The sequence below is a fragment of the Pocillopora verrucosa genome, chromosome 14 (genome assembly GCF_036669915.1).
Source record: "Pocillopora verrucosa isolate sample1 chromosome 14, ASM3666991v2, whole genome shotgun sequence".
Taxonomy (NCBI): domain Eukaryota; kingdom Metazoa; phylum Cnidaria; class Anthozoa; order Scleractinia; family Pocilloporidae; genus Pocillopora; species Pocillopora verrucosa.
Window position 1 is genome coordinate 3,182,242 of NC_089325.1, and position 16,471 is coordinate 3,198,712.

The 16,471-nt window shown below is 38.0% G+C and overlaps 3 protein-coding genes across 6 annotated transcripts; 2 read left to right on the forward strand and 1 right to left on the reverse strand.

Annotated features, from left to right (window-relative positions):
* Positions 1-227: 227 nt before the first annotated feature.
* LOC131769369 (uncharacterized) lies at positions 228-3,325 on the reverse strand. 3 transcript variants are annotated; one of them, XR_010716161.1, is made up of 5 exons: positions 3,225-3,325; positions 2,387-2,682; positions 1,636-1,722; positions 1,046-1,361; positions 228-578 (listed from the first exon to the last, which is right to left on the reverse strand). XR_010716161.1 is itself a non-coding variant. In XM_066161142.1 (5 exons), the coding sequence occupies exons 2-5, from the start codon at positions 2,501-2,503 to the stop codon at positions 558-560; spliced, it is 399 nt and encodes a 132-aa protein (XP_066017239.1). In that variant the 5' UTR covers positions 2,504-2,682; positions 3,225-3,325; the 3' UTR covers positions 228-557. The 3 variants fall into 3 exon arrangements, 1 of the variants encoding a protein (XP_066017239.1); XM_066161142.1 differs by having other exon boundaries at positions 1,046-1,219; XR_010716162.1 differs by lacking the exons at positions 1,636-1,722; positions 2,387-2,682; positions 3,225-3,325 and adding an exon at positions 1,510-1,606 and having other exon boundaries at positions 1,046-1,219.
* Positions 3,326-4,059: 734 nt separating this feature from the next.
* On the forward strand, positions 4,060-11,173 carry LOC131769356 (uncharacterized). 2 transcript variants are annotated; one of them, XM_066161141.1, is made up of 8 exons: positions 4,060-4,242; positions 4,378-4,449; positions 5,165-5,218; positions 6,909-7,225; positions 7,508-7,935; positions 8,458-8,546; positions 8,949-8,994; positions 9,506-11,173. In XM_066161141.1, the coding sequence occupies exons 1-8, from the start codon at positions 4,222-4,224 to the stop codon at positions 9,814-9,816; spliced, it is 1,338 nt and encodes a 445-aa protein (XP_066017238.1). In that variant the 5' UTR covers positions 4,060-4,221; the 3' UTR covers positions 9,817-11,173. The 2 variants fall into 2 exon arrangements, with proteins under 2 accessions (XP_066017238.1, XP_066017237.1); XM_066161140.1 differs by having other exon boundaries at positions 4,061-4,242; positions 8,455-8,546.
* Positions 11,174-13,226: 2,053 nt separating this feature from the next.
* On the forward strand, positions 13,227-15,866 carry LOC131769348 (uncharacterized). Its single transcript, XM_066161256.1, has 3 exons — positions 13,227-13,238; positions 13,427-14,363; positions 15,205-15,866. The coding sequence occupies exons 1-3, from the start codon at positions 13,227-13,229 to the stop codon at positions 15,528-15,530; spliced, it is 1,275 nt and encodes a 424-aa protein (XP_066017353.1). The 3' UTR covers positions 15,531-15,866.
* The last annotated feature ends 605 nt before the right edge of the window (positions 15,867-16,471 follow it).

Consider the following 16,471-nt stretch of genomic DNA (forward strand, 5'->3'; position numbering starts at 1 on the left):
AAAGTTTTGTAAAATATCATTTGTATGTAGTTTTCTATCTTTTTTCACGCATCATTTGTTTTTTTAACATGACCCACATGTTTTTGTTTTCATTCCCTTGCTTTCATTCTTGATTTTAAATTTCTCTCATGTCTGCCTTTATCTTCTGTATTCAGTTTGCTTATTAGTGTTGCCAAATATCAACTTATAATCAAATGCACTAAAGAAGACACTTAGACCGGCGAAACAAACCTAACCAATCACTGATTTTCTGTAAATAATTTAATAAGAATAACAATGATCACAAGTCAACAAATGATAACCGCTGTAAACTCTCATCAGAAAGTTAATACATGTCAGGGGTGCCGAAGGCTAAAAATGCCAAAGAGGTACAAAGTAATTATAACTACGGTATTCTGTTTATTGAGGAAGCAACAAAAATTACCGAAGACGCAACAAATTGCAACAGAATATTTTGTTAACGATTGTCGTCTTCATTTATCCTTTTTTACTTTTTTCTTCCCGTCGGTTTTGAACACTTGGTCTTGAACACAAGTCGATCAGTATCACAGGAGGAGTTAATGGTTTTGTCGGCGAGACTGAAACAAGGAAGATATTAATTAACAGGGAAATATAGTTTAGAGAAGTTTTCCCTTCATGGTTAAGACTCAAAAGCTATTTAGGATTGGGATTTGGTCACAAATTTGATCCCAAAAAGTATAAATTGAGGCTTAATTTTCCAAAAAAAAAACTTTGAGCTCTCTCCACCTGTATGATCCTCGTGTAAAGAAACTGATGGCTAAGATTTGCGTTGATCAGAATAATGATGTCTGACGGAGGACTGAGTCAACGACAGCTGATTTGTACCATTTGGTTAAGAGGTAGCAAAAACATAATACCAATCATCATCGTCATTAGCTTACTGATTTTCGCTATATTTCTCACTGCCGATATCAGTATTATCCTCATAATTTTCATCATCATTATTAATATTATTATTATTATTATTATTATTATTATCATTAGTTTTACTTGAGGGAGCAATGGTTGTTGAGCAGTAAATTACCAATATTGGGAGAAGCATGTTTTGAGTTATTTCCCTATATTCCATTGTAATCCTTATGTGTTCTTCGCATAATTCACCCACGGGACCAATAAACTCTACAGTCAATGGTGCTTCGGCCCCAGGCGTCTGCATAAATGGCTGACTCATCCACCGTATCTGATGCACAGTTATCATCTAAAAAGTAGGAGGTTGCAAATAATGTGAGATAACTCATACGTATACAGTAGCAGTAATAATATTACATTACTGTAGTGTCGCTGGAGAAACGTAGTATCATTCTTGTTTCGGAGTTTTTGGGAAAAGTTGCGCGTCCACTCTGAAAAAAATGAAAGGACGAAAATTAAAACAGCGAAATAGGTGATGTTCTGGCCTCCTTTACCGCTGGAAGAAAATATGATCAGAGACATACATTACCGTGTGAAAAACTACTACAAACATTGAACAATTATTCACACGAGACTTACTTGTTCCGCCATATCTGGGTAAATTACTCTTAAGTTCCTTCGTACTTGCCCCAGCAATTGGAACTTAATTTTCACTTGGTCTTCTATAAAAGCATTAGTAAACACAGTAGTATTAGTAGCACTTACTTGCGAGCCATTGTATTCCACACAAAATAGTAGGTGCTTAGCGTCCAATTGCGCCTCTATTCTGTTGACGAGGGCATAGATTTCTCCCTATTGAGGTAAGATATTGAGATAAAAAGCAATCTTTTCCGTGGCCAGATTGCATGGTGAGAAAGCACAAATTTATCTCACGAAGAAAGATCCAGAGCTGTGAAACGCTTTTGACATAGCAAGAACATTGGAGACAGAATCTTGACTTATTTCATAAAATAATAGTATCTCAGAAAAAATATTGGCTGATTCCTCCAAATACCCTAAAATTAAAAGTTACATCTCATCAGGATATATTTTTTTCCTGAAACAAATACAAATTCACATGACTTTCGCTCAGAAACAAGTTTAGAAACTTGATAATCTATCTGAACAGTAAATTGTAATAAATCGACATAACTTGAGGGCAAGGGGAATGAACTGTTTGACTAGTTTTTTATTTTCTTTTCATGGCAATTTATTTAAATGCAGGGAAATGCGATGTACTTATATTTTGATAGGGTGATACTTCAGATTATGTGTAATCATAATCATCAGAGACGCTTTAATAAGCGCTTATGCCTTTGGCTAAAAAGTCAAAGAAATATTTTTGAGTCGTTTCTGAACTGGTATTACCCTTCAGTTTATTATCCAGCACACAATAATTATTACTCAAATTAGGATTAAAATAGATATCCCTCCCATTTTCATTAACATTCATTAAAAGAGGCTAAAGTTATTTTACCTGAGTTAATCCTTCGGTGGCTAAGATGTACGTTGAAACCACCATTTCATCTGCAAAACGATGTCGCCTTACTAAGAAGAATATGGCTGTATTGATTCCCTGGAACGGATGTTGCATAGATATGCATTCTTGATGGTGCTTGGCCTTTGATCCCGTGACTACTTGCGTCTAATTCTTAATTTGCATCCAAATTGTTGACTGGCTCCCTCTTTTGAAACACACTTTTAAATTGGCTCCGTATGGAGTTTTCATTTTGTACTTCGTATGGGTTCTCCAGCCACTTTTACCATATGAAGCTAAAAAATGTAGTGCATGCAACAAATTTTTTTGCCAGCTAAATCTCACTTTCCTAATAATTATTTTAATAACACTACTTAGAGAAATAAACGGACCAATAGCTTACTCCAGGCAACCCTCATTTCGTGTTTTAAACAAAGAAATTAATTGATTTTTGCAACCTTTCTGTGCGTCATCGATTTATTCAGAGTAAAGTGAATTACAGAAGAAATCGATAAACATTCGCCGGGACCAAAAATTTCGTCAGATAGTGTGATGTGACCCAATTAGGAAACTGGGACGGTAAGTGTTTATAGGTGGTGTAAAGGGTCATACTGTGTACCGCCATAACCTCTTCACAAACATGTCTATTCTCCTACACACGTATCCCTGAGTTACTTGGTCTAACAATAGCTCTATAGGCTTTGCTTAAGCAAAGTAGCGAGAAGAACCGCCTCAAAGTGCCTAAAGCTAGTAAAGCCCCTCAATGCCTAGAGTGGTCGTTGCATCAAATCTGCCATATATTAAGCTTTGCACGAGTACGTATGATTATCGCAAATACCTTCGCTCCCAAGATATATTTCCTTGGTTTTAAAGCAAATGAAGTGGGATTACACGGACTGATAAAAAGCGTCCCAATAATCGATCACCTTAATCGCCGTCAATGGCTAATTACGCGGGCTGTTCTGCGGTTACACCATGCAATACTAGGAATCATATTTCTCATTGCCTCTTCCCGGTCCCGTGTTTTGAGTCCAAAGTACAAAAAGTTAATTTAAAGGTCTTTCCGAAACAGAGACTCGACACAATTCAGAAACTACGAGAGCTTAACAAAATTACGTGCTGCCTCTTAATTCACAAGGACTATAACAGAACTTGCAAGAATTGTGGGACCATTTTCACGACGAAATCACCACCTTCCGCCATCGTCAATATCAGCACCTGTCAGGACAACAGAATTTCTACTTTTCCTTTATCTTTCTCGATCTCTTGCTCAAGATCAGAGACGAATTTTTTTGTTGAATACATAGAGCGTAAAGGATGGGAAAACTTTTGATAGATTTATTGATTACATGTGTCTCTGCGACCACATTCGCCTCGAGGACTTGATCGAGATCTTGACGAATGGGTTTTCATTCCAGCGAAGGCGAAAAAGTCACGCTAGAATGTAAACAGTACGGAAGTATCCAGAATCACGATCTCATCTGCTGAGACTTTCTCGCCTAATTAGGTATCAGTCATGAGATGTTCATGTAAATCTCGGGGGTGCCCTTGAATGAACTTGGGGCTAGGATAATACACTTTTCATGAATGGGTGACAAGCCATAAAAGAAAAAGTGAAGAACCAATCAAGGTAAACGTACCATTACTAATGTAAAAGAACTTAAATAAATCCTCTGTTCGTACAACTGACAGATCTCGCTTTTACTCGGTGAGATTTGACGTTTCCTTCACCTCTTCGAACAGAAATATGCAAAATGGATTTCCAAAGAGCATCGAACTTAAGGGTTTCTTTCTAGCAGTCATTTTGGTGGAGATTTCGAACACATTGAAAAACCATGATGCGCTCAGAGAAAGTGGTGAGAATTTCGTTACGTCTATCGTTGTTTGATTTTATTCAAGAAAAATTCTTAATTCTGTGGGAAAAATTCACAATTCAGCCTTTAAACCTTAGATTAACTAGGCTATTTAATTCTTCCTTCGCTCATGTACAGCTGGATAGCACTGAAACTAATGACGCAATACGAAAACGACCGCGCAGTGATCTATCGTCTCTTCATCCGAAGGTGAGCAAAATCAATAACCTGTTATGCCTTTTCATTTTTTTTAATTGTCGTTAAAAAGAGTGAAGCACTTTTTCTACGTGGGCCAGTTTAAATTGCATAAATTCGGTGAGTAGAAGGTCAGCTATCATCAGTTATTAAAGGGGAAAAGCGCTGCGTAATCACATTTATGCGATTAGCTCATGGTTTGCTAAGATGGAAAAAAATTCTGACTGCAGATGAAGTTTCATTTTGAAGAAGTCCATAGTAAGACTTGGCTTATTCATCTTACAAGGGATGATAACATTTTATTTAATCCTATTTCATCTTATTTCATCTAAGATGATGTGTACAACAACTACGTCAAAAGCGGTTTTAACAGTTTTATGCGTACACAATTAGAATTTCGCAAATTCTACTTTGATGTAAACCTTGATCTCTTTTTTCTTATCTCGCAATTTGCAGCAAACTAGCTCGCCGAATGCGAGATTCCTTCTCAATATATGTAATCAAACGGTAGATTTTATCCATCGAAACGATATTTCTGACACCGGCTTATGAAAGTATTGCGTCACCCTTGTTTAGGTTCGAATAGCTTTACGTCTTTAAAGGAATTTAAAAAATATTCGCCGTCCGAAATTTGGCAAAAAAAAAAAGATCAGTCATGTAATTGACATAAGTAAAACCTTAGCACTATACTAAGGCGTTACTAATCATTCATCGTAATTTATTTTCACAGTTATTTGGGATCATATCCGTGGTTGTCGTTTGCTTTCCCGTGGTTTCTGCTAAGGTTGGATTATATTTATTGTATATGCATAATTATTACGTACCTTATAGATACTTAATTTCGCGTTTTTCGCGATTTTCAAAAGATCGCTAAATTATTGCTCGCGAAATTTAAACACGCAAAATGTCATAACAACACTTATTCCCTGTTATTTCGGAATTTTAAAAAGTTCAGACTTTTTGACAAGTAAAATGAAGTTGAGAACGCTTGAATCGCAAAATTTAATGCTCTATTTTTTTATATTTTCCTTCTGATACCGCAAAAATAAAACCCCACAAAATTTTGTCTCGCAAAACGAATGAGTTGTTATTTTTGTAGCTAATATTACATTCTTTTAATAAACACTTATTAAACGAGAAAAATCTCTCATGCTTTGGGTATAGTTCCCTCTAAATATATATAAAAAACAAATATTCAAATCTAGTCCATAAGTCCAGAATCTAACAACCGCTCTTTTAGATACAAGAATATTCCTCATTCCAAGCTAGACCAAACAATAGATAACAATTCCACCCGTATACATTCAACATCAAGAAAGGTACTAAGAGCAGCACATACTACAATATATTATTAGGAAGGAAATAATAATATGCCAATTTTATTTCAATAAACTATACTTTTGAAACTAATTTTAGTACTCGATAAATGTAGGCAAGTGAAAATTTCAGAAATGCCTATGTAAAGCCTCTTCTATGCAGAGTTTTGGTAACTGCCATCATGGTAAATGCCATCATGTGTGACTGAAAGCTTTACAAATTACGGTGAATCTTGAAATAACTACCAGGTTTTCTTTACAATGAGATTCTTCGGAAGGGTATGTTGGGAGTCACTCTTACCTATTCTACTCGATTAACGATTTCATAAGAAATAAATGAGAATAAGAAGATCTTAAATCAAAAATTATTTAGCACCCTCAAACAGGTTAGTAAATATTTCCCATAACAAAAGAGAACACGAAATTTTCCCAACATATAAATGGTGATTTGAAGAACATCGCGTCTCTTTTCACGTATGTTACAAACAGAAGAAAACACGAGCGAGGCCTCGTTGGAGATCGTTTAGCTCAATTATATGGCTGAATTTCGAGCTACTTTTTGAAATGATTTAAAAGCTGATAGTGGCCCTCCAATCCTCAACAACCCAAGCTCTGAAAATTTCTCAGAGGATCCGCCATTTTGAATTTGAGTGTGGATTAGGTCCTTCCTTCGTATAAGGAACATTTAATTATCCAAACAAAATATCGCCTGGTGATTGGGTAAATATATCAAGGATAGAAAGTAACACAGATTTGGCGAACTCTTTTTTTTCTTGTGGTTACTGGCAAGACCTTTAACCTGGTAAAAAATTTTTGTTTGCGGCATGTGGTCGAGGAAATGCATGCGTGAAGCGAGCGTGAAGGGCGAGTCACTCCCGTGAGTCCGTGACGCCTGTTTTGCAATGCGTCTTTGTCATCCTGGATTTCTTATTATATTCTGCGACAATTAGATTGGGCTTACATGATATAAAAGATGAGCCGACTGTTGCTCAAAATGGCGAAGCTAAGTCGGACCAACTTCTTGCGGGTTTTGATGCTTTCACCGCCGTTACGACACAAAATGCAAATATTTTGTGTCGTAATCTTTCTGACATGTAGAATGGAAAGGACTGCCACTCATTTATTGTTACTCTTTTTTATACGTTTTCTTTTTCCTAGCCGACGCCAAGCCAGACAAATCCTTGCAAACCAACTGAATACTGGGTTGAAAAGGAAGATGGCTCACAAGAGTGTATAACATGCGGAACTTGCCCAGAAGGACAAGGTCTCTCAACGGAATGTGGGAGTTCTGAACTGCTGCCTTCTAATACCATGGTGAAGTGTTTGGCATGCACCAAAGGAGTTTCATTTTCCAGATATGAAGATTCGTCCATTTGCCTTCCCTGTGCATCATGCTCTAAAGGTCAGGTGGTAGAACAAAGCTGCTCTCCCAAGTGGGATGTCAAGTGCGCAAATAAATGTTCCAGCAAGGACAGGTACAATTATTATTACAATTATTCATTAATTGTCCCAGAATTGATTATTGCAAGCGTTTTAATTGTTAGGTGAATATACTCGGAGTCTTTGGTGATTATTTTGTACGTGCACTGTGTAGTTCTAATACTGGAACAGGCATAAACTGTGGGAATCGTTAAAGATAACTTACCACCAATACTGATACAATCTCTAAGCCATCATAATATATTTACAGAAAATTTTATGTTAGTTCTGTGGCGTGCCAGCGATTATATAAAAGTTATCACTATTTCACTGGTTAGGTATTATGATATGGACAAGGGGGACTGTTTTAAGTGCTCAAGATGCTGTGGCGATGATAGAGATGTGGTGGTAAAAGAGTGCAAAGAGAAGTTGGGAGATGGCTCAAACATGGTTTGTTCATTCGACAGCAGTGTGAACCGCTGTGGCCAAACAATGCCTCAACCAACAACCATCATTAGCCATGTCGACCCCAAACACGATGGTCCTTATACCACTCAAAAAAGTGATCATTCCACTAAAGCGAACGATCGGACAACAACTGTTATTCTTGTGGTAATAATAGTTGTTTTGGTTTTTTGTGTCTGTTCATGCGTTTTCAAGAAGAAACTGGCACAGATGTTAAGTTGGTGCTATCGTACTGTGGAAGAGGAAGACCATCATGATTTATCAGTCATGGAGGACGGATCATCGACTGACGGAAAGGGTGGTAAGACTGTGTAGCTTTCCTTTGAGTTCGTTCTAATGGTGTCCATTATTCAAATATTGACCTGGATGAAACTCATGAAAAATAATGTTAGAAAGTCTGGCCACTAAGATGTACCCAATTGAACCAACAAAGCTCTCAGTATCTCCATAGAATTCTCTTCTCAAAAGTGTTTTTTAGGGTGTAGTTTCATTTAAGACGTCTTCGGTTGATCGCCTAACAATATTCAAATGTAAGCATACTTCATTCATATAGCAACATAGGAAAAGTAAGCATTGGGGAACAACATTTCTCTTTATCTCTTTTGTTAACTACAACAGTCCTCGAGATGCAGGTTGATTAAATTCCACTCACTTTTGTAGGTGATTAACCCTCTCTTGTCAAACTCATTAATCAAACCGACTCTGTGACATGCCCCAGACTTTGCGTTGGCAGATACTGATTCTGTTACATTCATTCATGTCTGAAATGCTTCCTCCAAGCCTGTCACATTCATAGTTTTGTATATTATGATCTTTCCAGTAGAAAATGCTAAAGAAAACTTAGAAGAGAGTGATGAGTCATATGAGTTAGGAGAAGTTCATTCAGTTGCAGAGGAACCCCTGTTGAAAGAGGTATGCAAAAGGATATTTTTCTACCTTAAAGTTCATCATAGCTTAAGTTTACACGCGGTATATTAAGCCCTTCCCGTCAAATGCATAGCTATTGGACCTCTACGACCAGTTCAATCGTCAAGCATGTTTAGAACTTAAGCATTGCCTTGAGTCTGAGGCATTGTCAGAAATCGAGATACAAGTGAGGTACAACTAAATATGTGAAGATATTAAAATTGAGAAAAGATGTGCTTTAACATATGCATGCTCAATGAAAAATTCAATTTTTCAGAGTACGTTGTAACTTATGAAGGAGCCGTAAAATTGCCCTTCATTTATGCTCAGGTACACACTTTAATGATCCTCTTAACTTAAAGAGTTTGAAAATAGTCATAAATTAATTTTAGTTCCTCTTTGTTAAAGGGTATTCCCGAAATCTTGGACGACACTGTAACCACCAAAGAGAAAGGTGTGATAGAACTTCAGTTGGAGAGAGACTTTGAACTTACTGTCAGGGGAATTTATTGTTAATCGGGACTTTTAAATTCTTGATTTTCATCAACCAAAAGCCATTGGTGCCATTAGGGACAAGATAGCCCGATATTAATTTATCTGTTTGAGTAAATACTATTTAATCGGAGGTTTCTTATCTTCATGATTTGTAACACCTAATAGTTTCAAATACTTTGCAGCGATTAAGAGTTGGAACAAAATGAACCCAGATAAAGGGACAAATTTCTTGCAAACGTTCTACTTTTTGATGTAGCTGCTTCACCAATAGGGACCCTTAATGGAAAAGATAAAAGCTGAAAATGATTTGAGATAGAGGAGTGGAAAACTCTCTGGGTGGTTGGAAGAAGACATAAGATGTTATTTTGTTTGGGGGGGGGGGAGAACCAAAAAATGAAATGTAATACGAGTAACCCCCTATCATGGAGGTTGTAATGTTGTCTATGTTTGACTGTCTTTCCTTATTGCAGGTTCCAAGCTACTTAGCAGCTTGTTAGAGAGTGAGTCTTACCAGTACTTAAAGAAAATCTTTGATCGTTTGGACACAACCATGGCAGGCGCTGGTGACTATCGCGATGTCTGTTCGTATTATGGTATTGATCGTTATGGGATTGCCTCAATTTATGAGAAGCAGAGGGATGGGCCATCCAGAGCTCTAATCGATTACTTGGCAGCCACACATGAACAGCTAACAGTGGCTGAGTTTGTAACTGTGGTGAGAAAAGTAGCAAAGAGAGGTGATGTCGCAAAGCTGTTAGAGGAGTATGAAGAGGAGTTGTGAGAAAGAATGGCAAGGTTTTTTCATTACCGATAGTGTCATTTTCATTTCTTGTTCTACTAAATCAGTATTTGAGATCGTTGTAATTCTAAAGAGTTGCATTTTCTGATATAAATTTTATGTAGCCTCGGGTACTGAAAAGGACCCAAATTTAAAGGAGATGTCTTGATTAGCATGAATTCAATGTTATCTTCAATTTATTAATGATTTAAATGTTAGAGCTATTTATATACTTGCAAACGTAAATTTTAGATTACTGATTGTCTTGTTGTTTCACGTTGAATCGTTAACGAAGCAAAAGAGGGCAAACACCTTTTCTACGCTGCTTTGAGGCTAGTTACCTGTTACCTACCGCGAGGACACTGAATCCACCAGATAGTCCTTACCGGAAATGAAATCCCTTCCAAGTAGTTTTTAGATTCTAGTAGTCTCCAATTAAGCGTCGACAAATCAAAACCATAACAACCACACTGGCTAAAAAAAACAACGGTTATCAGAAACCAATGAGAACTTAATGTAAACGCAGGCAAACCACTTGAAGCGCGAGATAACGTGGGTGTCCGACTTGCGATTGGCTACTTCTTTGCATTTAATTGTTTGGTACGTTAGCGCACCGAACGAAGTAAAGCAAAAAAATAATGCAATCCCATATTTTTTTGACGATGATTAAACTGAACAAAATTTTTTACTTTGTTCTGTTTAGATCTAAGCACCATTAAGGCACTCATTTAAGAGCAATTTTTTTCTCAATTTTAGTTATATTTTTTAAATCACTGGTTAGTTTTTATTTTTGTATACCGGAAACGCTACTTTTTTCGTTTTGTGTCAATGATAGAGTTATGTTACGTATTTAACAGTTAAAGATGTATTTGTGGTCACCCTTGCAAACGTTTCCGTGTTTAATTTGATTTTAAGGGAGCGGAGAGGTCAAACCGCATTAAAAGTTTCATGCAGTAACAAATATTTTCCTTTAACCTCCAAGCTGAATCGTATTAGTTATTTAGCTTTCTAACTGCTAAGAAGTGCTTGGAGTGTCATGTCCGTTTACGTCAATTGTTTTTGCGTTTAAAATCGTTATCGTTGTCATATACTATGTCATGTGTCTGCGAGAGTCACATTTTCGTATCTGAAACGGAATTGCAGAAGTTGCATAGCAAGTGTATTTTCTTTTTTCAAAGTCTTTCATTTCTATCCGCCGCTATAAAGATAAAGATGCAACCCAGACGTTGTCTGACCGAAACTAATTTTGATTGATCTTCCCTAATCCTCTTATTATATTATGAGGATTAATGTCTTCTTAATAGGGAGTTCAAAGGACTAATGATGATATTATGAATAAAAACTATGAGGGTACTTTTTACCTTTTGTTTTCTTTGCAACCAAATCTCTGATTCCACGTTGCGAAGTGTTTGAGAATCCTGCGTGCGAATTTACGGTTGATATCCATGAAGCCTGGAAATATTCGAGTTTTGATTTTTGTGGATTTTCCGGTTGTCCTTAATCCCCATTAAAAGTCCCCATAGGAAAAGAGAAAATTTCGCCATTTACCTTCAATTAAACCAGGGTGGATCAAGTGTCTTTCGTATTGAGGTCGGAATCGCTTGAAATGCTCATTCATGACTAATCTACCATGTAGCTTTCCTCTCTATAACTCAACAGGTTAGAACATTTTACAATATCAGGGTTCTTTCCTTGTTCGCGTTGTACTCATCAGTATTAATTTCCAGAAATTTGGGCGATCTCGAACCATAATAAGTTGTTTGCTTAAACATACACGTGCTAATTCCCGTCTCGACATGGAGGCGACATGGGCTGCCGCAACTTCCTGCTTCATTTCTTCACATGCCCATGGCTAAGCTTGGGGAAATTTTTCAACTCTTGATTACAGAGGAATTTGAACGTATCCAAAAAAGCCTTTCATTCCAAATTTGAAGAAAACCCATACGAAAACATGACTTCAAACGCTGCTATACATGAGTTATCCACTCATACGAAAATGCTTTCGGACACGTGTTCACACATACTTTTTGCCGAGGGAAATGCTACGGAAAACAGAATGTTCATTGGCGTGTTTAATCAAAGTTGAATATCGCGTTTTTCTGGTGTTAGCCGACCTGTGGTAACACATAGAAAATACTGTGTTACAACAACCTAGAAAATCAGTGGAAACATTTAGGAAAACGTAATGTTAGCCCGGGTAATGCTTGCGCTGAAAAACTAGTGTCGAATATCACCTCATTAACCGCTTCAGGAAAACACTAAACAGACACCGTGATAACCCACGCTGGATAACCGATGTAGAACAAAACACAGTGTACAGATGAGTTTTCCAGGCCCTGGAAGCCCTGTCGTTAACGCTATGTGTTCCCATAGTGAATATGCCACGCGTTCTCCGCAAAAATGAAAACGAAATTTGAACGAGGCATTTCCCCGGTATTAACTGTTTGGTTAAATTGTGGGAACGAGGGATTCTTTTGCCGTGTAACGTTCAAGTTAAATAGATCGACTTCACATGTAGCGTAGCCTCGTGGAAATGGGAGTAAGATCCAAAATTCTCCTGCTTATGGTGTGGACGCGTTTCGATCAGAAATTGGAAATTGAGGGAGGATGTAAAGCAAGACCTGGTCGAAAGAGTAGAACTGGGTCAAAAGAGAGTTGGTGAGGGTGATTGCGTTCGCATTCAATGGAGTCTTACAAATCCGTGCTAAATTCTGAGATTCTCCTTTCGATTGACTGATACCACCTCCCAACCCTTTTTGTTTCACCGTGTCATGTTACCGTTGGGATTTCTTTGGGATGACGTCAATTGCCTTTTTTTGGCAGTATAAGATTTCCCACATGCTCTAATCCAGTACCAACCGGTAGGCATTTTGCTTGTCAGCATATTTTTAAACATCTCGCTACTGAGCGGAACGAATGAGCTTCTACCGATTCTAATCATTACAAGATATTATTCATGTATCAAAAGTCTCAATTTGTTCAGCAAGATTCGACAAAAAATTAAATGAAGACTGCACCGTAAGTATAGTGTTACTGTTCTTTAAAAAATCTCTTGATCGTTAAACGATTTGAAACCGGCATACTGTGACCTGTCTCGTTACACAATATCTTTTCATATCTCAAGCTTTGTAACTGTGCAAATTGCTTTACTTGACGAGAGTTTGCTACTTCGGACATAATATCCTCGGAAACCTTGCCAAGTCGAGTGGACTGGAGAAGTGCTCCTGAACCATGTGCTCCGTTGGAATATAAACGAAGACCGTAATTATTGCAGTTGTGGTAAGTTCACATTCTGTTTATTCCAGGCTGGCAAAATTCAAGCGATGGATTAAATGCATATTGTTTCATTCAGATAGTTTGTGTTACAACCAGTAGAGAACGACGGAAATAATTATTTCTTGATATTGCTACCTATGACATGTGAGGTAAATTTCATGACATAGACCGGTAGTATTGAGCATATGAGATCGACTTCCCTTTTCCCTTATTTTTCCCTTTGAAATGCTAACTGTATACTGATTACCATGGGATAAGGAAAAAACGCTGATCTGGCGGTAACTGAGGAGGTAGACACTGTTCCAATAAAAGAAAATAAAGGTTCCTTCTTTTTCAGCTCCAAGCAAAAGGAAGAGATTGCTTGGGCTGTAAAGGTGATGAGATCACCTGGCGTAGGGATAAACCAGGAAAGAAAAACACGTGTATAACGTGTATCGATTGCCCGGACGGAACTGAGCCGTCGATTCCTTGCGGAGGGACCGCCAAATATGGAACACACTTACATTGTGAGGCATGCAGGCAAGGAACCTATTCGGACAATTATGGAAAAGGGCCCTGTAAGCCATGCTCTCTATGCTCCGTTGGACGTACAGTGACAAGGAACTGTTCTGCGACGAAGAACGCTCAGTGTGGCTCTTGTAAATACGGCTATTACCAGAAAGTTGTCATCATGAACCTGCTTTTCTATTGCCTTCCGTGTTCTGTCTGCTGTGGGGACGGTAAAGATAAGGTAGAGAAGCAGTGCACAGATCAAGGGCTTCCAAGTCAACAACATTGCAAATTCAGAACCGCGCCCAGCTGTCAACTGTTGCGGACAACTTCAAAGATCACATCGAGCACTCCATTTCTAGGAGCAAATCATACGGCAAAGAAAGGAACAAGCCCAAAGGGACAATCAGAGGAAGCTTCTTCAGTTCCTTCATCAAGAACACCGAAGCTGTATGCAAGAACCACTGCCATAACCGTAAAACGACATGAAAAGTTAGCTGCTTCCCAGTATGGAACGAGTTCAGCCTCAGAAGGATTCCACGGCAATAAATCAAAGGGATCTTTTTCCGATAGAAGTGTCGATATTAATAATGGCAATGGTATTGTCGTTTCTCCTATGTATGGGATTCCCGTTATTTTCATTGCAATAATTGTAATTGTTCTTAAGCGGAACAAGCTTGCAAGCTTCTTTGAAAGGACGAGGTGTGGTCCTATCCTGAGGTGTAGAGACGCTGAACTCGGTAAACAAATAGAGAGTACTCCGTTGAATGTTGTGCCATTAGGAGGTACGTGAATTTGCACTATTTTGAACACGGTCAAATGATGGCAAATTACTCAGTCGTTGAGACACTTTCTTAAAGGACTAAGCAGTCAGGACAAAAACGCCGGGGAAGACGGTGATTAAAAAAATTTATATATTTTTTTAACAAGAATTTCGTGAATGGCTAGATTTGTGAACTAGTCTTTTGGCGCTAAGCCTCAACTTACGAATAACGTACGTAAACAGTGCTGAGTTCCAAATGGAAACTTAAATAATTTTTTGTCGAGGCTTCCGTTATCAGCTTTGACTCGTCCTTGGTGCAGTCGCTTTCGTAGTTTGCTTTAAGTCCCATTTTTGTGCCGCCAGCCAGAATTATTGGCGGAAAGTGCCATTTTTGTACCGCCAGCCAGAATTATTGGCGGAAATTAGACCTTTAATATCAATCTATAGGTACAGCTGTTTCATGTTTAAGACACAGATAATGACAAAGATTTCTAAAAGCGAGGAGTGGTGAACATGTGCCTTGTGTAAGACTTGACAAAACGGGTTTCATTTCAATTATCAATTAAATGCTAACAGTGTAATATTTTCGTGATAGGTTTGGTTCTCAAACTTAGTTATTGGAAGAAAAAGTTACGTCAAAAAAGTAAATAAACATGTACGAATAAACCCAAAGGGAACAAAATAGAGGACAGTGTAAAGTAAGATTAGAACTCTTAAATTTGGTCAAACGTTTCCTAGATACTCAAACCGTGATGTTTCTCCATGACCAGTTTCTCTTCCGTTTGCCCATTTAATGTTTTGAACGTAGCGTTCTTTTTCAGTCTAACAACATGAATATTAGTAATTTTTCTTTTCCTTTGTAGTTCTGGTTTCCTTAAAAGATTTGAAGTCCCTTTCACTTGACACATATACCAAAGTGTGGAAACGACTGGACAAACAGCCGGAGGGAAAGACCAGAGGTGACTTCAGAGATGTGGCTGTGCGGTTTTTGTATTTAGAAGAAGACATTTGGGAACTGGAGAAAGAATTTAAATCATGTGGCTCTGGAAGTCCTTCAAGACAGCTTTTAGAAGGTCTAGAAACTAGACGACCTGACCTTACTGTGTTGGAGTTTATCAAAGTTCTTCGGGAACCAAATATACTGAGGAACGATATCGTTGAACTTTTGAAAGATTACATTCATAGATAAGTGAATTTTTAGACAGATAAGGTTCATATTGAAGAAAGGCGAAGAGTCGCGGCTAATGGCAACAGTTCGATTCCGGTTTAGTTTATTACTTCTATTGAATTTGTAATATGAGCGAGATCAATTAGGAACGGGTCACGACCAAATACATTTCTCACTTTTACAATTCTAAGGCGGCCAAAGCTCATGACACGAAACTAGATAGAGCGTCACTCTTACCGTTGCGAGATGAGTTGTGTTGCATGTAGCTTCGCAGGTTTTCTATCGGGACAATTTACACAGGGGTGGTTCTTTGTTGATAAAATGTTTTGCAATGTGTTTTTTTTTAATAAAACTGACTTCCTTTTTCGCCCTATTAAGGCGTCTGTTGTCTTTGCTACGTCTAAGGCCTATTTGAAGCAGTGGCTTGTGTGAGTAAAAGCAACGTTTGGCCTTGCTGCTCGTGTCCGCTGACTTATTTGCGTGACCCTTGAATTACATCAGGGTCCGCTATTTAGTGGCTATGCAGCGGATAAATGTCAGCCACACGTACTACGTTACTCACAGGATAGACAGTTATTTGTAGCTTTATGTACCCATCGAAAACCGGAGCCTTATGGTTAAACCTGATAAAACACTGTTTTCCGGGCGTCCCCAGCTCATCAGCGACGAAACTGATGCATTTGAAAATAAACACAGGCTCCCATTCCCTGTCCGAAACAGATTGAGAGAAAATCATCTTTTGTTCCTTTAAGACAAGGCTTAAAGTGAACTAATTTACTGAAATCCTTAAGTTAATTATGGCGATAGGTTATTAAAATGTCAGACGGTATAACGTGTAGGGGTTAATTAGTAGCTTCCTGTAAACTGTAAAACTAACCACATACCTACATCGTTTGCATACTTCACATTGCTTCCTGAGGCGCTGCACGAAATTCATATGGTTAAACTGGTTCAAACAACGT